This window comes from Peromyscus californicus, unplaced genomic scaffold, assembly GCF_007827085.1.
Source record: "Peromyscus californicus insignis strain IS unplaced genomic scaffold, ASM782708v3 Scaffold_17__1_contigs__length_78620276, whole genome shotgun sequence".
Lineage (NCBI taxonomy): Eukaryota > Metazoa > Chordata > Mammalia > Rodentia > Cricetidae > Peromyscus > Peromyscus californicus.
Window position 1 is genome coordinate 56,079,607 of NW_026294469.1, and position 24,891 is coordinate 56,104,497.

A 24,891-nucleotide genomic window follows, 5' to 3' on the forward strand; every position below is an offset into this window, starting at 1 on the left:
AAGGCATGAGGAGACAGGAACTAAATAAAGGCTTTTCAGTTAAAGCCTTTTCGGCTAGAGCCCTTTTTGGCTGAGGACTCAGAGACATTCAGTCAGAGGATTCATGGAGTTGTTGAGGTGAGAAGTAGCTGTGGTTTGTTCCTTTGTCTCGCTGATCTTTTAGCATCTACCCCAATATCTGGCACTGTGTTTTGTTTGTTTTATCAAAAGACCATTTAAAATTCAATCAACATCAACCAAACAAACAAAAAACCCCACAGAAATACATATATTCTGTATGGCCCAAAAGAAACCCAACTATATTAAAATTCAAGTGAACCGAAGTTTTACATTCCTGGGCCTGCCAGCAAGCATTTAGTCTCTGAGCTGTACCCCCAATACTGACTAGCAATGTTCAGGATAATCTTTACTATGACTGGCTCTGGATTCACTATGTGAAGGAATAAGGATATCAGAAGTAAGCTACACGGTCACAGTTCTATTTATCACTTCCTCCTACACTACTTGCAAAGCAGGCTGCTTCACGCAGTGGGCAGAGAGTAAGAGTCAACAGAGTTGAGTGGGATCCACGGCCTTAGATTATCCCATGAAGGCAAACTACAGTGGCAAATGAAAAACGCCATATCCAGTCAAGAATGATACTGAAATTCATTACACAATTGGATGGCGGCTCTGTAGTATTCATTTATTCACTTATTTATTTTGAGTCAGGATCTCATGTAGTCCAGGCTGGCCTCAAATCTGCTACATGGCTGAGGATGACCCCAAACTGCTGCTCTAATTCTATCAGCTCTACCTCCTGAGTGTTGGTTACATGCTTGCACCACCATACCTGGTTTTGTTCAGTGCTGGAGTTCAAATCTTGGGCTTTGTGTATGCTAAGGCAGTCAGTACTTTAGAACTAAGCTAAAGCGCCGGCTCCAGGGCCTCTGTGAAGTTTAATGGGCCTGGCCAACCCCCAAAGCCAGCTTTGACTTGTGTGTGTGTGTGTGTGTGTGTGTGTGTGTGTGAGAGAGAGTGTGTGTGTGATGTGACTACACATGTGCACTCTGTAACAATGCACATGGCAAAGTCAGAGGACAACTTTTAACAGTCAGTTGTTGTCTTTCACCATGAGGACAGAACTCAGTGATCAGGCTTGCATGGCAAGTATTTTTACCCTGAGTCATCTTGCCTGCCCCCTATTGTTTTTAAATAATCTGTTCAAGCAACTGAAATGCTATGTAATCCCAGCACTTGGGAAGGAGAGGCAGGAGGATTAAGAGTTTAATTAAAGCCACCCTGCAGTACAAGAGATCCTCCCTGTTCCAAAAGAACATGAGAACTCAAGCCAATATTTTAAGAATATCTTAAAAAAAAAAAAAAAAAAAAAAAAGATTTAGTTGGGTGATATTGGCATGGGCCTTTAATCCCAGCACTCAGGAGGCAGAGGCAGGTGGATCCCTGTGAGTTTAAGGCTAGCCTGATCTACAGAGTGAGTTCCAGGTCAGTCAGGGCTATACAGAGAAACCTTGTCTAGGAAAAAAACAAAAAACAAAACAAAACAAAATAAATAAATAAATACGCAAATAGGATTTGTTTCTATGTTATGTGTGAGAGTATTTTGCCTGCGAGTTTTTATGTACACCATGTGTGTGCCTGGTGCCTAAGGGGGCCAAAGAGACGGAGTTATAGATAATTGTAAGCTGCCTAACCTAGATCCACTGCAAGAGCAGCAAGTACTCTTAACTACTGAGCCATCTCTCTATTCTCTAAGAATATCTCCCCACCCCCCCAGAGAAAGTTTCTCTGTGTAACATCCCTGGGTGTTCTGGAACTCACTCTGCAGAGCAGGCTGGCTTCGAACTCACAGAGATCCACCCTGCCTCTGCCTCCTGAGTGCTGGGATTAAAGTCATGAGCCACCACCACTTGACTCAATGAATTAATTTCTAACCCTTAATGATTTCACATTACTAAAAGCCTTTAGAAATCTCTTAATTTTAGACACTGTATTCAGAATCCCCTGCCCAATAGCTATAAAAGTGTTTTTACTACCTATACATGTATTGGGCATGGCTGTACGTATGTTACACACGGCAGGTAAGGAACAAATATGGTTATTTAGTGCTTCTGAGCTTAAATTCAGACTAGGAGGCCATTAATCTAAAAAGTGCACACACACACACACACACACACACACACACACACACACACACACACACACTCTGCTGACTGATCTATTAACTGACCAGGCAGTTACTAATTGGGAAGGCACCCGAGCCTGTCTGCTCCTGACATGACGTACAGGGTTAGTTCTCTACCCCAATGACGACAGAGCATGGTGGCCCTTGCTCTGGGTCAGGTGTTCTGTAAGGTATGCACTTACTCTTCCTTGTGCACATGGCCTCCAGTACCGGATCCTCATAGAGGGAGGGAGACGCACTGCTGCTGCTGGTGGACTTGTGCAGGGTTTCCTCCTGAAACAGCAAATTCGTACACTTCTTCAGATCCTGAGCTACTGGATAACACCCTAGTAGACAGGCACTTTAACATGAGACACCAAATGACAATGTCAAAGGCTCCAGGCAAACTACAAGGGGTCTAAAATTAGGGATGAAAGTGATGGGCCAGGGCGGGGAGATCAAGCCAGTAAGCAGCATGCCTTCAGGATCTCTGCTGTGCTTCCTGCCTTCAGGGCCTGCCGTGAGCGCCTGCCTTGGATTCCCTTAATGGTGGACTGTCATCTATAGGCTGATAAACCCATTCTAACCCATGTTACTTTGGAGCATGGTGTTTGCCACAGCAACTGGAAAGCAAACCAGAACAAGAGCTTTATCCACTGGGCTCAGCCCTAAGACTTGCTTTTCTAACGGAAATGAACTTCCCAGTGTTCCATGAGGTCCTGAGAGATGAGGTGCTAGTGCGGGCTGGACTAAGCTGCAGTTCCCATTCCATTTCTGGCTTTTGGACATTATACTTCTGTGTGCATCTGATGTAAAAATATGTTTTGGGCCGGGCAGCGGTGGTGCACACCTTTAATCCCAGCACTCGGGAGGCAGAGGCAGGCAGATCTCTGTGAGTTCGAGACCAGCCTGGTCTACAAAGCGAGTTTCAGGATAGGCTCCAAAGCTACACAGAGAAACCCTGTCTTGGAAAAAACAAACAGACAAACAACAACAACAAAACCTTTTGGTGTTTAAAAGCCAGGGATCTGTATGCTTCTCAAGATGGGAGGGAATGTTCAGGTAAGCTGGAAAAGTAAGTGGGTAGGGAAGAAGAAGAAACAGGAGGAGAAGGGAGAGATAGAGGGATGGAGGGAGGAACGGAGGAGGGAGAAGATGGGCCTCTCCTCCCTTCTTGAGACTTCTACTTGTTCACTGTACACCCTCAGCTAGTCAGCAGAGCCAGCAGAGACACAGACATAGACGGGATGAGGAGATGTGTGCATGATGAGTCTGGCTAGTGAGAACTCCATGCGCATGCCAGGGCCCGGCAAGACCACCATCACACAGAAACAGGGAAGGACCCTGCCTGCCTATTACAGGCACATAACCAGTACTGAGGCTTCCCTAGTCCTTCCAGATCTTCAGTCTCGGAACTTCTGCCTGACAAACATGTGTCACATCAGGCATGCTTTTAATTCCCATTTAAATTAGAAGCAATTGGAACGTTGATGCCATTACACGTCTGCCTCTGCATTTGATACTTAGTGAAGACATTCAATAATGGAAACTCTGAATGGAAAAAAAAAACTGAGGAAAAAGAAGAATTTGGTGAAAAAGAAACAAAGAGTGGAAGAATACATGACGTGGGGAACAAAATTTATCAGACAAAGTGAATAGAGTCTTCTGTGTGATATGGGAAACACCTAACACCTTTGCATTTATGGCCACTATTAGAAAGCAAAGAGGAGCAAGTCAAGCAATCAGTGTTGGTCTAGGGGTTTCCTGACATCAGAAATTAAAAGAGGAATAGGGGGATAACCATCTCCCAAATTAGGAAACTTTGTTCCTTGCTTCATATTTCTGGGGAAGAGCCCCAAGCTCTGGACCCAGAAGACTGACATCATCAGGTGGCTGACCGCCCTGCTAGAGGATAAAAGGACTGACCGTCTCACCAAATGGAGGATGCAGGAATGGACTGACACCTCAGCACGTGAGGACACACTGACAGTTAACAAGATGAAATGCTTGGGCCAGTGTTCTCTCCACACACTCAGAGGGCAGGTACCATGTGGAGGACTGTCTTCACTGTTTCTCACTATTAACCAGGTGTTTCATTCATTACTTGTGTAAGTATCTTGCTTTTACGATATATATATATCGGCTTTAATCAGGTAAAAGATAGTCTGGAAGTAGCTGATGTTGAGAGAGATGTTTAGGATAAATACAATTTTTCCCTCCTGAGACAGGGTTTCTCCGTGTAGCTTTGGAGCCTGTCCTGGATCTCGTTTTGTAGACCAGGCTGGCCTCGAACTCACAGAGATCGGCCTGGCTCTGCCTCCTGAGTGCTGGGATTAAAGGTGTGCACCACCACCTGGCGGATGAATACAATTTATCTACCAATATTAAATTAAAGTTGTGTTTCATCAATAGAAGCTTTTACAAAAAATATTTATGTGTGTATAAGAGGATTCAAGACATGTCCCCTCAGTGTGTCCCCACACAGGCAAAGTCTCTTTTTGAACCTGGGGAAGCCAACAAGCCCAGAAATCCTCCTGTCTCTGTTCTCTGCCCCATTTGGAGCTAGAGCCCCAGCCACAAACATATGTGGGATACTTGGCTTGTCATGTGGTCACTGGGACCTGAACTCCAGTATTTGTGAGTATGCAGCAAGCCCTCCTAATTGCTGCTCCATCTCTCCAGCCCCATCAACAGAAACTTGGACAACATAATACAAAGTCCCAGTGTGAAAAACAGCTGATTAGAATAAGCCATCTGCATATCTGTGCTTTCTAAACACTAAAGATTTAATGTAATTAGAAGTCTGCTGTGGGATGGTCTGTATGTCAAATGTGTTGCTGATTGGTCAATGAATAAATCACTGATTGGTCAGTGGCCAGGCAGGAAGTATAGGTGGGACTAACAGAGAGGAGAATTGAGAGAACAGGAAGCTGGGTTGGGGAGACACTGCCAGCCGCCATCAGGACAAGGAAGATGTAAAGTACCGGTAAGCCACAAGCCACGTGGCAAGGTATAGATTAATAGAAATGGATTAATTTAAGCTGTAAGAACAGTTAGCAAGAAGCCTGCCACGGCCATACAGTTTGTAACCAATATAAGTCTCTGTGTTTACTTGGTTGGGTCTGACGGCTGTGGGACTGGCAGGTGAGAGAGATTTGTCCTGACTGTGGGCCAGGCAGGAAAACTCTAGCTACAGAAGTCATAAAATTTTTATATAAAAATGAACACAAAGCACTCTGGGACATACATTTGACTATACTTAAAAACACCAATTTAAGGCCAAGTGCTGGTGGCGCACGCCTTTAATCCCAGCACTTGGGAGGTAGAAGCAGGCTGATCTCAGTGAGTTTGAGGCCAGCCTGGTTTACAAAGTGAGTTCCAGGACAGTCAGGGCTGTTACACAGAGAAACCCTGTCTCAAAAAACCAAAACTAAGAAACCCCACTAATTTAAAAATAAACACAAGAAGAGAAATGCGCTTAATTCTAGGCCCTTGTCTAAGGTCATTTACTTCGTTCCATAACCCTGTAGTTTCTCCTATTACTGACTAAAGTTACTTTATCCAGCATTTAGTGACAAAGGCACCAACATTCACTTCTCTTCTTGGCACCTAAGTGCTTGCTTAGTACTCTAACCGATAATAGGTCACAAGCATCTCACAGAGGGGATGGGGGGCGGCTCTCTGACATCTATATCCTTAGGAAACCTGAAGTATCTGCTGTATGGGATGGGAGCCTTCCAAAGCATTCAAGGAGGGGTGATAAAAGATCTGTGCTGGGTGTCATTTGGGAAGCTTACAAAGAAAAACAGGTGAGACAGTAATACACTGATGTCAGTAACAGGGGTGTGTGTGTGTGTGTGGGTGTGTGTGTGCGCATTTGTACTTGATTGCACAAGTACACACATGTCTTCAAAGAAGCCAGAGAAGGATGTCTGTTATCTGATGGTATCACTCTCTGCCTTCTTCCCTTGAGACAGGGTCTCTCTCTGAACCTGGAGCCAAGTTGACAGCCAGCAAGCGCCAGTGATCCTTTTGTCTCCATACCCCGACAGTGCTGGGGCTACAGGCATAGGTGCATCCATATCCCACTTTTTGCTTAGGTGCTGGGATTTGAACTCAGTTCCTCCTGCTTGCACAGCAAACACTCTTACCCACTGGACCATCTCCCTACCCATGTTGGGAAAAAAATGGTAGAGAAACCATATTATTGGTATTGTTTTGGATGGTGGCAGAGATGGTGAAAAATAAAAGAAGTAAGTAGTAATTTGTAACTCAGATGGACATGGGAAGATGGAGCCAGCAATGACAATGATGGAGGTGTGCCCATGCACCATGGAGAAGAGTGGAAGAGTCTAAGTTAGGGCCAGGCAGTGGAGATCTAGCAAGCAGCAACAGGCCATTCTGATACTCCGTAGCGCAGCAGATGGAGGAGGTGCAGCATGGATGTGTGTAAACTGAGCAGATGAATGTTCTCCCCTGAAGGGCACAGAGTAAAGCAAAAACTCCAGGGCAAACAGCTCTCTTCTTGAAGTTTGTTGGCATTACAATTACAGAAAGAACCATCCTACACGTGTCTGTGTGTGCTGCAGAGGGAGAAGAACCTACAGAAACTGTCTCAACTATATTTTCTCCTTCTCAAAACAAAGATGACAGTCATATGAGTTTTAAGGTTGTTGACTTTCTTACTCCTACTTAGAATCTAAGACTATAGATCTCAGTTTCAGTAGCTCTTTCCTGAGCATATCCACTACACTGGTCTGTAGTAACAATAGTAACTATCCTTCCTGCTAGCCACGTTAACTTCAATCTTACTGACTGAAACATGAAGAGATGAGGAAGGAGCTCAAGAAAGTGTGGGTGTGGGGGAGGGGAACGACACAGGATCAGAGGGCCTCTTCATGCCTGGCATCCTTACCTCAGAGTCAGAGCTGTCTAGCTCAGCCAGGGTCGGGGCTTTGAGAAGCTTCTTCCGCTGTGCAGGCCCTTGCAGGGCAGCACCTACCCCATTTTCTTTTGTTTGAGATGTTAAGCCTCCATTCACCATAGATGATTCCCCAACATTCTTTGGAGATTCTGGGGTAGTGACATCTAGTAAGAGAAAGGCAAAAGCTTACCTTTTCTTAAGCCAGGAAAGGTAATCTGTGTTAGAAGCACAACCAGGTGACAGCATTTCCATGTCACACAAATAAAACACAAAGGCTCAGTATAGTGATGCCATGCCTGTGCATATGGAACATTTGTTAAAGCTATTGTCAGATAACAGGAAAATTTAAAATGAATAACTGTATATCCACATTTGTAGTTTAGAATTCAGAGTTGGGAGAAATCCTAGATAAGTGAAATAAACTGAGGCTTACAGAAGCTGGCTGTACTCATGCTACGGGGCCAGTGGTGGGTAGAGGAAAGACACAGCACACACTGTCTCCCTAGGGTAAGATCTAAAAATGTCTTGTCCTAAAAATCAGGGAAGCTAAGATCTATACTCCTATAAACACGTTTATGTAAGCACAAAGAATCTGGGGCACATCTCCTCAACACATCAGATTTAAATTATTAAGGGCTCACATCTGAATGAGAAAACACAGCAGTATACAGCTGGTATAACAGAGACTGGGCTCAAAGTCTACCTCGACTGCTAGATGTCTGGGTAAGCTCTCTAACCTCCGGTTCCTCCCCTGTAAAGCAGAGGAGTACAGATGTAGCTGGTTGTGAGGATTAAGCTGGTAAGTAACTGTGACTGACATACTGGGCCTAGTACAGTCAATGTTAGCCTATGTTAGTCAATCTAACACTGGTTTCAGCTCTCCTTCTAAGTAACCCAAGCCCTTGACTGACAGTGGTGTGGGCCAGAGCTGATTCCCAAGGCCTGCTTTTTGGTACTCTAACCTGGAATCCTCCCATGAAAGCGGAATTGATTTTCTTGACATTTCAAACAAAGACTTAACATGGATTACCTCAGACAGCTTGTTGGAGCCCACTAGGTTTTCTAGTGGCTGTACCTAGCGGGACTGTGTAAGAGGTTGATTGGACCACGGGCCTGAGTACCAGGTGTTTGTAAGGGTCTAACTAGCAACGGGGAGGTCTTTTGATCCACTCCTTGGCATTGTTATAAAAAACCCTTCGAATAAAGTTCTGGGCCAGTGGATAAGGATCCAGGCCCACCGGAGTGTATCCTGTGTTTTTTCTCTGCTCTATTTCTAACTAAGTCTCTTATCCCTCACTCCTCAAGAGTTCCTCGGGTAAATAAGTATGGGGGCTGGTCTCCCACAATAGCTAACTATAAAACTGGAAAAGTGAAAACGTGGCAATCCGTGCATAATTTAATGTGCAGACCAGAGCAATCACCTGCTCTTTGTATACAGAATCATCGATGAAGCTTTTGTTGGGTAAAGGGCCTTCTAGACACTAAACTGAGAAAGACTTTGGGAGGCGAAAGCATTGTAATTGGAGGTTATTTTCCTCTCAACAAGTGATATCTATATCCCCGAAGTAGAAAACACTCAGTATTTAAGTATGTTCTTATTAACTTTTATTAAATGGGGTCTAATGTATACTAGGCTGGCCTTGAACTCACTATGTAGCTGAGAAGGATCATCTTCTGATCCTCCTGCCTCCACTTCTTGTGCTGGGATTAAATGTGCACCCCCATGCTTAGTTTTTATGATGCTAGGATCTTACCCAGGGCTTTGTACATGCTAGGCTAGTATTCTACCAAGCGAGCTATATCTCTAGCCCCCTTATAAATGTATTCTTACATTTTCCTTGACATTATTTAAAGGAACAATATATATCACTTCCTATTACAATGATATATTCTTATTTAATATTTACAATTTCTGGCCAGGTGTGGTGGTAAACGTTTGTAATACACAAGGCTAAGGCAGGAAGACTTACTATGAGCTTGATAGCCTGGGATACATTGCAAGTAGCAGGCCATCTACTAGGACATAAAATAATTTAATGGCCGGGCAGTGGTGATGCACGTCTTTAATCCCAGCACTCGGGAGGCAGAGTCAGGTGGATCTCTGTGAGTTTGAGGCCAGCCTGGTCTAGAGAGCTAGTTCTGGGACAGCCAAGGCTACACAAAGAAACTCTGTCTCAAAAAAGAAAAGAAAAAGAATAGTAATAATTTTATGATTTTTATAGATCAGGAAGGCCAGAGAACAGGCCCTTCAAAAATTGTAGAAGATTTGAATAGGCTAGAAAAGATGGGAGGATTGAAGGAACAAGAGGAGAGAGAAGAGAAGAAAAGGGAGAAGACAGGGCTTAATGATTTATAATAAAAAAAATTTTTTGAGCCCTGGCTTGATATGTAGGCTATCTTCCTGCCTGTCTTCCGGATGCTGGGATCACAGGTCCACACTATTAGAATTGACTGGGGAAAGAGTTAATGAAGAGAACCTGACACTGTGTCCACATATTTATTTACTTTGTTATTACCACCCCAGGTATTAAGTAGCTAAGACAAATTGGTTGTATAAAGTAAAAGGGGAAAATGGAAAAGGTAGCAAGATTTTATACAAATTATAAAGGTAAAAATCATTAAATAACCCTTTCATAAGGACATACAGGGAAAGGTACTTTAGAAAAGTATTTTATAAGTTTTCCAGAAGACAAAAGATGGTAGAAGATTAACTTCTATTCAAGACAACAGAAGCCAGGCTTGGTAGCTCACTGCTGTGATCCCAGCACTTGAGAGGTTAAGGCAGGAGGATTGTCAGGAGACTAGCCTGGGCCAGAGAGTAAGAGCCTGTTTCCAAACCAACCAACCAACCAAAAACTAATAACAAAAAGGGAAAAAAGAAAAAGGTAGTAAGTGTTTAATGTGATCTTAAAGAGTCCACTTACAGTCCCAGCACTCAGGAGGCAGAGGCAGGAGGATCTCTCTGAGTTCAAGGCCAGCCTGCTCTACATAGTGAGTTCTAGTGTAGCCAGGGCTACACAGTAAGACCCTGTTTCAAAACAAACACAAACACAAAACCAAAATAAAGAACTATATGAAAGAAAAAACGAACTGTGCACATTCATGTGCCTCCTCAGCCACTCGTGCTCCAGCAGAAGCTAGGGAGACAACTCGCCTCCCACAAAGAGGGTGAGCAACAAGAATGAACCCAGCCCCCAAGACTGGGCTCACAATGTCAAGGCAAAGAGATTTAACTGGCTACATATTCATTTACTATCCTGTTAAAAAAAAAATGCAACTATTACATCACACCTACATTTTTAAAAAAAGATTTATTTATTATTTATTTATTTATTTATTTATTTATTTATTATGTATATGGAAGAGGGCACCAGATCTCATTACAGATGCTTGTGAGCCACCATGTGGGTGCTGGGAATTGAACTCAGGACCTCTGGAAGAGCAGTCGGTGCTCTTAACCTCTGAGCCACCTCTCCTGTCCCCACACCTACATTTTTTTTGTTCATGTTACTGCTTAAGAAAATTCAGAAGTCATTTAAGGTAGATTAATTTTTAAAAAAATATTTATTTTTATTTTATGTGTACGAGAGTTTTGCCTACATGTATGGATGTACATCAGATATGCACCTGTATAGAGCAGAAGTGGTTGTTAGATTCCCCCGGAACCAAAATTACAGATGGTTGTGAGCTGCCATTCAGGTGCTGGAAATAGAACCTAGGTCCTCTAGAAGAGTGACCCATTAGTCCCCTCAACCACTGAGCCATCTCTTCAGATCCAGGGTAGATTACAAGTTTTAAATTGTGTTACTATCATTTAGATTAAAAATATTTAAATAGTGTTGGTGTGATGGCTATTCTTGGCTGTTAACTTGACTACATCTGGAATTAACCAAAACCCAAGCAGCTGGGCACACCTGTGAGGGATTTTTCTTAATTAAGTCATTAGAAGCGGGAAGACCCACCCTAAATTCTGATCTTTTTGGGTGGGAAGATCCACCTTAACTGGGCCACACCTTCTGGTGGCAGCCTACATGAGGGCACAGAAGAAGAAGGAAGAGCTTGCTCTGTGCCTGTTTGCTTTCACTCTCACTGGCAAGTTCATTCCCTCACTGATATACTGAAGACCATCTGAGACATCCAGCCTCTTGGACCAAACAACTTTAGATTTTTGGATATTCCGACATGAGACAGCAGACAGCCATTGTTGGGATAATCGGACCACAACTTGTAAGCTAAAACACTCTATTAATTCATATTTGTGTATGTTATCTACATATAATATATATTATGTATATAATTCATTCTACCAGCTCTGTTTCTCTATAGAATCCTAACTAATACAACTGGCAAAAACCAAAGCCTGGTATGGTGGTGCATGCCTGCAATCCCAGCACTTGGGAGGCTGAGGCAGGAGAATTGCCATGTTCAGTGATCAAGGTCTGCTTGGGATACAAGCAAACTCAAAGCAAGCCTGAGAAACCCTGCTTCAAACAAAGAGACTCCATTGGGAAAGTGCTTGTTTAGCATGCACAGGCACTGGGTTCAAGGCCCAGCACACATAAACTCAGGCATGCTAGTATTCCCTGTAATCTCAGTGCTCAGAAGTGAAGGCAGGAGGGTCAGAGGTCATCCCTGGCTATACAGCAAGTGTGAATCAGCCTGAGCCACGTGAGACCCTGTCTCAACAAACAAAACAAAACACACTTAAAAAAAAAAAAAAAAAAAGTAAAGAGCTAGGGATGTAACCAGGTGGCTTAGCACTTGCCCACCCTGTACAGTACTCTGGGAATTCAAGCCACATTAGTCCCCCACACAGACACAACTTGGCAAAATAACATATGCACTGAAATTTAGGAAAAGCCACTAAATGACAAAGGCTGCCCTGGGTTCAATTCATTGTCAACGTAGGGGACAGGAGAAGCTTTCCGATGGCTTGATGATTCCCTGAACAATATGCTGAGACCAGCAGCTGTCCTATGGCTCACTGACAGAGATGTAGGAAGTTCAAAGCTTTGAGGGGAATGTGACTGGTAAAAAGTTCTGCCAGGAGGCTTCCGGTGGGCTCCAAGACTAGACACTGTGCAAGTCTCATTTCCTATAAGACTTGGCACAGGGGTTGGGGATTTAGCTCAGTGGTAGAATGCTTGCCTAGCAAGCACAAGGCCTTGGGTTTGGTCCTCAGCACCCCCCCAACAAAAAGACTTGGCACAATACATTTTAAGGAATATGATTATTTGTATTTACTGTTGAAATAATAAATACTATTATTTCATTGTATTAAGTGAGAAAAGTAATACTCTTTTTTTGAGACAGGGTTTCTCTTTGTAGCCCTGGCTGTACTAGAACTCATTCTGTAGACCAGGCTGGCCTCCTGGGATTAAAGGTATGTTCTACCATACCTGAAAAGAGTCAAATTCTTTTTTTTTTTTTTTTTTTAAAGATTTATTTATTTATTATGTGTACAGCATGTGTGACTGCAGACCAGAAGAGGGCACCAGATCTCATTACAGATGGTTGTGAGCCACCATGTGGTTGCCGGGAATTGAACTCAGGACCTCTGGAAGAGCAATCAGTGTTCTTATCCTCTGAGCCATCTCTCCAGCCCAAGAGTCAAATTCTTAAAGGAAGAATTTCTTGAGGAAAAAAAATGATAATATCTATAAGCAGAGCAAATGTTAAGGATATAAAATAGAGATTTTAGAAATTACCATAATTTAAATTCAGAGTCTAAAAGGCATACCCTTCATATTAAATACTTGAATAACTTTGTGTCTGCTGATTTACTTAGAGGAAATGTGACTAGAAGAACATGGATTATATAGCTAATGTTTGCAAGGAAAAATAAACCAGACTTACCTCAATTGATGCCGAATGGCTTATTAGGATTTTCACTAAGAAATATTTCTAAGACACCCTTGAACAGAAGAATATACTTGCTTATGTCCCACTCTGCACTCAAGTTCAAAGTCGTTATCTATGCTACATGTGTGGACTATTTACTCCTTAGTCTGTTCATTTTTCTACTACGAAGATGTACTTTAGTCTTTAAAACTGAGAATGGATTAATCTTTCCCACTTATCATCAAATGCAACAATGAAAACACGTAAGCAGCACAAGCAGCCGACAGGGAAGCTCTGTGGAACCACACGGAACACCACCACGGCACAGACAGACTACAGCAGACGATGAACACGGACAACAAATCTGTGCTGCCCTGAGTTTTTCCTGACACAGGGCCACCATGAGCCTGTAAGAACACCAGAGATCATGTGCGAGAGCATGCATACTGTCCTGACCAGCCACACTCCAGACTGCAATCCGTATGTTTACGTAGCCTTCTGCTCCTTATCCAACCAATGGAAACATGAGCAGCAGATATCCAGAGTGACAGTGGCCAGCTTTTAGAGATTAGCCATAGCACACATGGTTCAAAATTTTGGTTTTATTTTCCAGTCTAAAATTTTTACAGGTTCACTGCACGAATGGTTCCTAAAATAAATAAAATTAGCTAAATGGATAAAGAAAATAGAAAAGGCTCTTTAGTGGTCAGTCAAAGATAGTTAAATGAAGACCAAAATATTCAAGTCATGCCTGAGAGCTACAAAAATAAACAGAAAATTAAAAACCATGTGGAAACTAGCTTGTAGTTAGAAGACAGTAAATATTCAATAATGACACTAGAAAAAGATACCAGAACTCACTGGCTTGTTAAACATGAATTTATATGCCAACAATTCTTTTTAACTTCAGAGGTATTCCATAACATTTCAAGGAACATTCTGGAAAAATACATCTTACCTCATTTTAGCTTGAAACAGTGACTTGTGAAATTAAGAATTTAAATTTGAAAAGTAAATATAAGAATTATGAAAATTTGCTCATAAATATATTTAAATTTTATTTTAAACAGATCTAGTTTTATAATCAAATATAACCATTTTCAGTTATTCATTGAACCACTATCCCAGAGTACTAAACAGAAATTGTAAAACACACTGTAAACTTAGGGCACACATCAGAGGAGGCCCTGACAGTGATCATCTGTGACCAGCACAGAGCCATGAATGACAGGTTCTACCCATTAAGCAGAGGGGAACAGAAGGCTATTTCTGCCCACTGAGGATCTCAGTGTTTTAAAGAACAGGGCACAGTTTCTTTACAGTTTTTTTGTTTTGTTTTGTTTTTCTGTTTCCTTACAGAAAAGGTCTGACCCAGTGAGAGCTACCACATGCTGGGCAGCCATATTCACAGCCTGCCTGGGGCAGCACAGCTCTTCTGGGAGGCTGCACATTCACTGTGGTTCTAATTAGGTGTACTGTTTTGAAATAGGTAGGCTACTTTATTTTACTGACCACAGCTTAGAAGAAAGCTTTTCAATTTTCTTTTCTGACATGTCTAAACAAGCAGACAAATGAATGTGATTCACAGAAACCACACAGCCCATGTCAGGTGTGAAAGTGCTTTTTTTTTTTTTTTTACCTGACAAGTCAAAACTGTGAGACATGCTAAGTGGCCGCACTGCTGAAAAAAGAAAACAAACAATAAAGAGAAAGTAATTCAGCCATTAGGGATACACAGGGAGACAGGACAGGGAGAAGGGTCAGAGCTCTCACTGGCACTCCTTGGAGGCTAGCTAGAAGCTAGTGGATACAATTCTGAAATATAATAAAATCACCTGAGTCTTAATTCCAGTTCTATGAAAATGATAGAATAACAATATGAAGAAAAAAGTAACATTTAAAAAATACACTGAGCCGGGCGGTGGTGGCGCACGCCTTTAATCCCAGCACTCGGGAGGCAGAGCCAGGCGGATCTCTGTGAGTTCGAGGCCAGCCTGGTCTCCAAAGCGAGTTCCAGGAAAGGCGCAAAGCTACACAGAGAAACCCTGTCTCGAAAAACCAAACAAACAAACAAAAAAAAATACACTGAGTTGGGCGGTGGTGGCACACGCCTTTAATCCCAGCACTCGGGAGTTCAAGGCCAGCCTGGTCTACAAAGCGAGATCCAGGAAAGGTGCAAAGCTACACAGAGAAACCCTGTCTTGAAAAAACAAAAAACAAACAAACAAAAAACCCCGCTGAGAATGAAAACAAGATAAAGAGAAAAAAGATGAACCTCATTCCCCAAGAACTGATAGCATTCCTTTTGTATGCAGTGGTCAATTTTATTCAAAAGTTATGTTCATCATATAATAAGTTTGTTGTAAATAATAATATTTGATGATCAGGAACTAAGTGGTTAAGCATTTCCATCCCAATGTGCAAATTAAGAGTTTTAAATGTCTCAGGAAAGTGGATAGGGATTTGTGTTGATGAGAATAATTTTCTACCTGCCATTCAAAAAAATAAAATACTCAGTTCTACACACTCAAATATATTCCAGATTCCCCTCGTTCAGGATAGCAAATAAAATAATACATATTCTCAAATGACTCTTTTTTTTTTTTTTCAAATGACTCTTTAATCAAGTTTACTAATATCTTTTATTGAGTTCTTTTCTGGTACATGAACATAACTTTTGAATAAACTGACCACCTCATACAAAAGGGATGCTATCAATTCTTGGGCTACGATGTTCATATTTCTCTCTCTCTCTCTCTGTGTCTCTCTCTCTGTGTCTCTGTCTCTGTCTCTGTCTCTGTCTCTGTCTCTCTCTCGCTCTCTCTCTCACCTGTTAAGCTAACTGAACCTGGGCTTTATGCAGGGTAGACAAGTATTCTACCAACTCTGCTACATTCTTGGCTTGCCTTTTTTTGTTGTTTGTTTTGGGTCAGAGTGAAATCCCTAACTGAGGCTCTCATTTTTCAGCACCATGTACCACCAAAAGGACAAAGAGGAAGGATCATACTAATTAAGATGTTTAGAAATGTACCAGTGACGTGAAAGAGGCCAAGGTACAATAAATAACAATAACTTTAGATTTGCTAGGAAATGGTCAATACAACAGTAGGAGAGTAGGTAAATACATCATTTAGACATTAGTTGGGAGATCATGTTCTAATAAATCATGTTTTGATTTATGTTTAATGATGAAAGATGTTCAGGCCATAACCAATGATAACTCAAGAGAATAACATATTGTAGATTTGTCATTATTTAAAATTTTTTCAATTTTATTTTTTATACATGAAAGTGTATGTTTCAGAATACTAGCTGAGCCAGTGAGCAGCCACATAAGCAGCACTCCTCCATGGTGTCTGCTTTAGTGCCTGCCTGAGTTCCAGTCCGGATACCCCACCTGCAAGTGTAATCTGCAGTAAATCCTTTCCTCCCCTAAACTGCTTTTGGTCAAAGTGTTTATCAAAGCAAGAGAAAAAGCAAACTAGAAGCTATTAATGTGATACATAATTAATGATGGATAGATGATAAAAAAACATGGTCATCTCAAAACTGCAGAAAAAGTATTTGACAAACTAGAACACCCTCACGCTGAAAACTCAAAAAGCTGGGAATACAAAGAAATTACTTTGCTATAATAAAGCCTACATATGAAAAGTCCACATTACATTCTCCTTGACATCAGAAACAAAGCAAACATGGCCTTTCTTGTGTTCATCATAGTACTAGAAGTCCTAATTAAAGCAATTAGGCAAGAAAAAAATACAGACAGACAGACAGAGAATATAAATGAAGAGATATCCCAGTTAGAAAAAGGAAGGATAAAACTGTCCCAGTTTATAGACATAATCTTATATAAAGGAAATCCTAGAAATGTCATTAAAAAACAAAACAAAAAAACAGTTGAAGCTAATAAATTCATGGGCTGGAGAGATGGCTCAGCAGTTAAGAGCACTGGCTGCTCTTCCAGAGGACCTGGGTTTGATTCCCAGCACCCACATGGCTGCTTACAACCATCTTTAACATCAGTCCCTTTTCTGATGTCCTCTTCTGGACTCCACAGGCATCAGGCACACACATGGTGCACAAACTGACATACAGACAAAACACCAATACACATAAAGAAAAATAGTAATAAAAATCTTTTTTCTTTTTTCTTTCTTTCTTTTTTTTTTTCTGGCGTTTTTGGAGACAGGGTTTCTCTGTGTAGTTTTGGTGTCTGTCCTGGATCTCGCTCTGTAGACCAGGCTGGCCTCGATCCTCCTGGCTCTGCCTCCTGAGTACTGGGATTAAAGGTGTGCACCACCACTGCCCAGGCAAAAAATCTTTTTAAAGTGCTATTAAATTCAGTCAAGTTTCTTGATAGAAAGTCAACATAAGACAAATGTATTGTGTGTTGATATAACACGTGAAAAGAAACACAAGAAAACAATATTACTTGTTACATCACAAAAATAATAAACTAGGAACATTAAAAACATGGAAAATTATAAGACACAAAGATGGTCTGTGCGGGCTGGAGAGATGGCTCAGAGGTTAAGAGCACTGACTGCTCTTCCGGAGGTCCTGAGTTCAATTCCCAGCACCCACATGGTGGCTCATAACCATCTGTAATGAGATCTAGTGCCCTCTTCTGGCCTGCAGTCATACATGCTGTACACATAATAAATAAATAAATCTTTAAAAAAAAAAAAAGATGGTCTGTGCTCATAGATTGGAAGAATTAATATTGTTAAAATACCCATATACCAGCTAGGCAGTGGTAGCACACATCTTTAATGGAAGCTCTTGGGAAGCAGAGGCAGGTGGATCTCTAAGTTCGAGGCCAGCCTGGTCTACAGAGCAAGTTCAAAGACAGCCAAGGCTACATGGAGAAACCGTCTCTAAAAACCATTATATATATATACCATATACCCACTGGGCACAGAGGCACAGGCCTTTAATCCCAGCATTTGGGAGGCAGAGGCAGGTGGATCTCTCTGAGTTTGATACCAGCCTGGTCTACAGAGTGAGTTCGGGACAGCTAGGGCTACATGGTAACCCTGTCTCAAAAACAAAACAAAACAACAAACATCCATATACCCGAAGCCACCTACAGATTCAACTCAACAGCCCTCGTCAAAGTAAAAAAACAAACAAAACAATCCGTGTTTCTTTTTCTTCTCCTCTCCCTGTGCCCCTTCTCTTTGCTCCTCCTCTCCCCTCCTTCTAGGGCTACACACTGTATAGCCCAGGCTGGCCTCGAATTCACAATCCCTCTTTCTTCTGCCACCCAAGTGCTGGGATTATAGATGTGTGTTCCCATGAAAATCCTTTTTCTTCTCCTCTTTCCTTTTAAGGCAGGGTCTCACCATGTAGACCAGGTTGGTCTCCAACTCCAAAAAGATCCATCCACCTCCTCTGCCTCTCCAGTGTTAGCATTGAAGACATTTGCCACCATGCCTAGGGATTAATTTTAGAGCCTCACTCATGCTAAGCAGGCACTCAACCATGGAGCTATAGCCCTAGGCCTCCAGAGAATCTTCTTTTTAAAAACAATTTTCTTAAAGATTTCATTTTTGATGTCTGAGTGTTTTGCCTACATGTAAGTATGTACATCATGTACACCCATGTATGTGCCCTCAGGGGTCAGAAGCATGGGATGGGGACTGTAGCACATTCCCTAGAACTGGAGATACAGACAGTTTTAAGTTGCCATGTGAGTACTGGGATTTGAATCCATGTCCTCTCAAGAGCAGCCAGTGCTCTTACCTGCTGATTCGTCTCTCCAGCCTCCTGCCCCCTCCATGGGAATCTTAATAGAAAAAAAAAACCACTCCTGAAATTCTTACGGTGTATGATTTGAAGGTCAATGTCCCCTCTAGGCTCATGTTTGGGGGGCCTTGGAGCCTGCAGAGGGCAGGGACTGACTGCCAGACGTTAGGTCACGAGGGGAGGTCTGGAAAGCACTTCTCCTCCTCATCTGCAGCATACTCCTGACATCGATGCTGTTACAGGACTCTCAGAGTTGAGAGGCAGCTTACTTATGGGGAAAGGAAATCGCTGACCATCAATTCCTGGGGTTAATGGTCAAATACTAACAAATGCTAGTAGCTCAATAATAAAATAACTGATGGCCCTGATTTAAAAAAAGCAAAGAACCTAAACAGACAATCCAAAGGTGACATGAAATAGTTCATGAACTACATGAGAGCATACTCAAACGTCAACCGTCAATCACTAGGGAAATTGAAAATCAAAATCACCTTCCATGTCAGGACGGCTATCGTCAAGTAAACCAGCTCCTCAAGGCCCCAGGGGTGGTAAGCAGAGCAAAGATGGCAACCCGGGGCACTCGCTGCGCTCAAGAGAACATAAAATGGCAGGCCCACTCTGGACGGTCCTTCAAGACAGAGCTGGAGGATGGTCAGGGGGAAAGGGCTTGCTACACAAGCATGAGGCCCTGAGTCTGGATCCCTGCACTCATGGAAACGCCATGAACCCAATGGTGGAGGGGGAGACAGATGAATTCCAGAGGACTGCTGGGCCAGCTACCTTAGCTGCAACCCTGTGCCCCAAATGCAGTGAAAAACAGTCTCAAGACATGTGGTAGAAGATGGCAGCAGCCCCTCATGCTGACCGCTGGTCTCTGAGTGTGTGCACACACATGAATACCCACACACCCGCCACACCCACACTTAGAAGGATTTTGAAAGAAATGAAGTGATACTATGCATCTATCATCTACCCTTGTACACATCAGTTTATAAGGTTTCTGCTGCCTGTCAGCATGATCTTACTTAGATCTTACAGAAAATGTAACAGAGGCAAGAAGACCTTCTACCCCTTCCTGTGCTGCAGGTTGTCAGGCTGAGAAAGGGAGAGAGCGTCTCTTCAAACCGCAGCATCAAGCTGGCAGTGCCCCGCCACTGTACCACAGTGCTCTTAGGTGGTTCAACGTCAGAGAGGATCGAACCGTCTGCCACATGAATCTCAAGTGCAAACAAATGTGACGGTCATGTTAGTGAGCAACAGCTGGAGGAGAGGGAGGGAGGGAGGGAGGGAGGGAGGACACAGGAGAGAGGAGGAGTCCAGAGACAAGGACTGAGAATCTGTGGGTCACTCTTAAGTGGTCCCTGAGCACAGGAAGGGGGGACTCACCTAGTCGGCTCCGTCTAATCTCTTCTGGTGAGACAGGCCGCAGCTTTCTTTCTGCTTTGATCTCCTCTAATATTCTTTCATGGAGGCTCCGAGGTCGTGGTGGGGTTGGTTTCAATTTTCTGGCTGAGGCCTTGAAAAGGAAGTACAATGGTTAGAGACTTGCTTAGCTGTTCTTACTTAATATAGTTAGTTATTCATACAGTACAGATTTATGAACTGTACTTCACTGACTGTAATATTGCCCAATAAAAGACTATTCAAGTCATTCAATATCAAGACTTCTTTCTAATTTTTAAATTATATATCCATCATTCCTTTCATGTGCTTACACATGAGTGGCGGTCAGAGAACAATTCAAGGGAGTGAGTTTACACCTTCCACTTTGTGAGGTCCTGGGCAAAGGTCCCCGATCAACCATCAGGCTGGTGGCAGACACCTTTACCTACTGAGCTCTCTCTCAAGCCCCAATGTCAAGACTTCTAATTCAACAGGAGATTCCTGGGCCTCCCAGTGACTTGATCACATGTGCTCAGGTAAACTCAAGCAGTCAGTTCTGCTAAAGTTACAGCCATGTCCCCTCAATGCCACTGTTTTGGAAACTAACTTTACTGCTGTCTTTTTGAGACTCAGTCTTATTCTGTAGTCCAGACTGGTATCAAACTTGTGGCAACCCCAGCCTCAGCCTCTTGAGTGTTGAGATTATAGCGCGAACCACAATACCTTTCCAAAAGCAACATTTGTAATTCACCACCTTGGATTATCATTGTCTTCGGTCTATTAATGAGGACACTGAGGCTGAGAGAGGCAGGTTAACTGGCTTAGAGCTCAATCAAGCTAGACTGTGGGGCTAGTGTGGACTATCAGGTTCGTCTGACCTCTCTCTACTGCACCAACATTTCCCCCTTCTTCAGAAAGATCTAAAAGGCTAATGGATTATGCACGAGTCTACAAACTGGAAGAACACTGCTTTACCCTCGCTGTTACTTTACGTACATAGGCCTGACATGGTTTGGTGGGAGCTGGCTACTAAGCCAGGAGGAAAAGAGTACGGAGAAACACAAACAGCACTTCAAACAGCATTCTGATTCCATGGTTTGTCACTAGGGAAAACCCTGCCAACAGACTGTTAACCTAAAGGTGAGTGCACATTTAGTGTAAAGTAGTGTCAGTGTGACTGTGGTCTAAGCAGTGTACTAGCATGATTTGAGTTGGAAAGGCAACTCATGCCAGAAACTGTGTGGTATTAGTTTTCAGCTGTTATAGCAGGTATTCAGACAGATTGTGCACTATGACTCAGACTGCTGTGAGTGAAAACATACTGTATTAAATAACTGTATTAAATAACCGAAGGGGTGTCTCTGTGCTTTAGACTGTAATTTACAGGTAGGCTTCATACTCTCAAGGGAGAGCTTGGAAGAGAGCTACAGACCCATCCCTGGGGAGAGTGTGTTAAGTTACATACTGGATTTAAAGGGGGTCTTGATCTGATGAAGTCAAGGATGATCTCATGAGCACTCTTTCTTAACCGAGGGGGAATGTCACCATTTACCTAAAAGGAGACAAAAGAACAAAAACCAAACAGATATGTGAATCAAGAAATTGTCACTGTATGTTCAGTGACTAAGATTCTGACTTCCCAGAAGGCACAGGTGTGACTCTGTCTTTCTTAAGGGGTAGGTTTTTGAGCTAAGGTCTTGTGTACCCCAGGCTGGTTTTGAACTCACAGGCAGTGGAAGGTGACCTTGAACCTCCAAACTTCTTGTCTCTACATCCAAAGTGCCGGGGTTATAGGTATGTGCCATCACACATGGTTTTGTTTCTCAGTCTTACTTAAACAAAACAGGCTGAAATACCACCTCAGGCCCGGCCCTTCCCCCATGACAGCCGCACTGGGATCTACCTCACACCACTCCCTTCTCTACCTCTCTAGGCCACAAGGCAGGCACCAGCAGCAATCACTGGAGAGCCCAGCCCAGCATGTGAGTGCCAGTACCTAGCTTAAGAAGGGGAGCTGCAGGACCTACCAGCAGAACCAGAGGCCTGATGTGGCATGATCCTTACTTGTGGATTTCCTGGTGTGTAAGATTTTTTTAAATCCACTGATATTATACAACTTAATCAGACATTCTTATACTTAGAATTCTACTTCTAATATATCCTTCTAAATAATCTTCATATGCTTTTAATATTCTTTCCATCACGACAAGAAGATGAGAAAGTGGGAAAAAGTTAAGTTGGCTTGCAAGTTCCAACATCCACACAAACACATCACACGAGCTGCTTTTCTGGTGTTTTTGTCTTTGAGACAGGGTCTTATGTAGCACAGGCTGGCCTCAAATTGATAGGTAGCTAAGAATGACATCAAACTCCTAATCCTTCTGTCTCCAACTCCCAAGTGCTGAGATTATGTGCATGTGCCACCACTCCCGGCTTTCTCTTCAGGGCACAAGAGCTACAATCCCGGCCTCAACCCCACTATGGACCAGCACTCACTTTGAGGACAACAGGTAAGTGGATACAAAGTAAGCTAGAGTAGGTAAAATACACTGCTCCAGGGCCACCAGATCATTCTCAGTTCACAGAATATTTGACAAAACAAAACAACTGAAGTAAGAAATGATTCCAGGTGGACAAATTGTATATTTAAAGAAAATACAGGAACTTGATCTTATTTGGGGGGCACAATGGCTTACAAACAGAAACCTTCTAATATACAAAAAGTGATTCCTTTGAATTATTTTAAAATTACCCTGGACGGAGGCTGGAGAGATGGCTGCTCTTCCAGAGGATCCAGGTTCAGTTCCCAGCACCCACATGGAAACTCACACCTATCTGTAACTCCAGTTCCAAGGCTTCTGACACTCTCACACAGATATACATGCAGGCAAAACACCAATACATAAAATAAGAATATATTATTTAAAAAATAAACAAAACTATCCTGTGAACTCTGCACTGTTTCTTAAGTAAAAAGTTTTAGGCAGCTGAATTTGAAGTAAAACAGAAAAAAGTAAGTTGCCACCCACCCAATTCTCACACTGTACAGCCTTCCCTTTAGCAACTCTCTGGAAATAAAGTCTTATGACTCACCCATGCTACACTTCAGTAGCTGCTCAAAGCTGAGATGTACACTTCTCTGCTAATGCCAAACATTGACAAGGTTGAAAGAACTCTATCATCTGACACTATGGCCCTGGCTCACGTAAAGAAAACAGATTCTTTAGAACCACGTGAAGCTATAATCTTAGAATTAGAATTACATCAAATATGTATATCTGACTTTCAAACCACAAGATGGCTTATAAGTATATTAGACAACCTGGCAGTATTTATTAGTCCTTAGACCGGTGGTTCTCAACCTATGGGTCCCAATCCCCTTGAGGTTCACATATCAGAGATCCTGCATATCAGATAGTTATATTACAATTGATAACAATAGCAAAATTAGTTATGAAGTAGCAATAAAAATAATTTTAAGGCCGGGCGGTTGTGGCGCACGCCTTTAATCCCAGCACTCGGGAGGCAGAGCCAGGCGGATCTCTGTGAGTTCGAGGCCAGCCTGGTCTATAGAGTGAGTTCCAGGACAGGCTCCAAAGCTACACAGAGAAACCCTGTCTTGAAAAACCAAAAATAAATAAATAAATAATAATAATAATAATAATAATAATAATAATAATAATAATTTTATAGTTGGGGGTCACCACAGCATGAGGAACTGTATTAAAAGGTTAGGAAGGTTAAGAACCACTGCCTGTTTACAGACATGTATATCCGCTGAACCAGTAATTGTATGGCTAGAACTTATATTAAGAAAAATTAAAAACAGCAAATCAACAATAAGAGATTAGCTCAACTTTGGTTTGCCCACGTTATAGATTACTTTGGGCTATTAGTAACTGTAGACTGTGGGCTGGGGGCATGGCTTAGTAGTTAAGAGCTCTTGCCGCTCTTCCAGAGGACCTGAGTCCAGTTCCCAGCACCCACACTGAGTGGCTCACAACTGCCAATGTGTGAGTCCTGGCAGGTGTCAATGCTGGCAGTGATCCGAGAAGAGGTAAGAATGAAAACCTGGTGCCAGGCAGTTCACTGTCAAATATTTAAAACTCAGTACAATTTGGGGAAAGGTTTCCAGGCAACCATCAGTCCAATCCGTCCAATTACAGGTATATAATAAAGCTTAAGGTGTGACAGCATAGAAACTCTTTTATAAAGTACATGTGACCATGAGCATGGATTCTACAGCTAAAAGGCCTAGAATCTAGTGACCTCTGATCAATAGCATAGAGGTCAAAGGCCATATAGTACATGTGACATCTCCCCTAAGGATGGGTAATAGTCTAGGGAGGGAAAAGTCTGGGATAATCATTCTGGGGAATTTGAGTGAGGTCTGCCTCTATAGCAAAAAGGTTACCAGGTCCTTAACATAATCCACTCTCAGACTTCTGGGCAGGAAAACAGGTATTTTATCTCCTTCATTGAGAAGAGGCCCCTGTGTTTAACATTCTCGGTTTTCCTTAATGCTAGTCTGTGAGTACAAGGGCCTCTGTGGCCCCAACATGTCTATAACTCCAGTTTCAGGGGATCTGATCCCTCTGGTTTCCATAGGCACCTGCCCTCATGTGCACTTACCTACACACAGACACACATATGTACACATGACTAAAATGTAATACAATAAATCTTTTACAAATTGTGGACTGCGTTAGCTACATAAAATTATGTAGATTTGTGAGAGCAGAAGTGGGACTCGTTGAAGAGAGGAGGGAATGAACAAAGGACAGCGATATATACGTATGACAATGTCATAGTGAACCTTTTGCATGCG

At 42.5% G+C, this 24,891-nt stretch overlaps 1 protein-coding gene across 5 annotated transcripts in view; it reads right to left on the minus strand.

The window, feature by feature from the left end:
- The window catches only part of Spire1 (spire type actin nucleation factor 1), a 125,538-nt gene that overhangs the window by 14,411 nt on the left and 86,236 nt on the right, over positions 1-24,891 (minus strand). For 2 of the 5 annotated variants that reach the window (XM_052742380.1, XM_052742383.1), the window contains exons 7-11: positions 21,529-21,615; positions 20,067-20,196; positions 14,569-14,610; positions 7,080-7,252; positions 2,368-2,458 (exon numbers count right to left, since the gene is read on the minus strand). In XM_052742380.1, coding sequence (XP_052598340.1) covers positions 2,368-2,458; positions 7,080-7,252; positions 14,569-14,610; positions 20,067-20,196; positions 21,529-21,615 — 523 coding nt within the window. The remainder of the gene's footprint in view (positions 1-2,367; positions 2,459-7,079; positions 7,253-14,568; positions 14,611-20,066; positions 20,197-21,528; positions 21,616-24,891) is intronic. The other 3 variants (XM_052742382.1, XM_052742384.1, XM_052742381.1) reach the window with 2 other exon arrangements.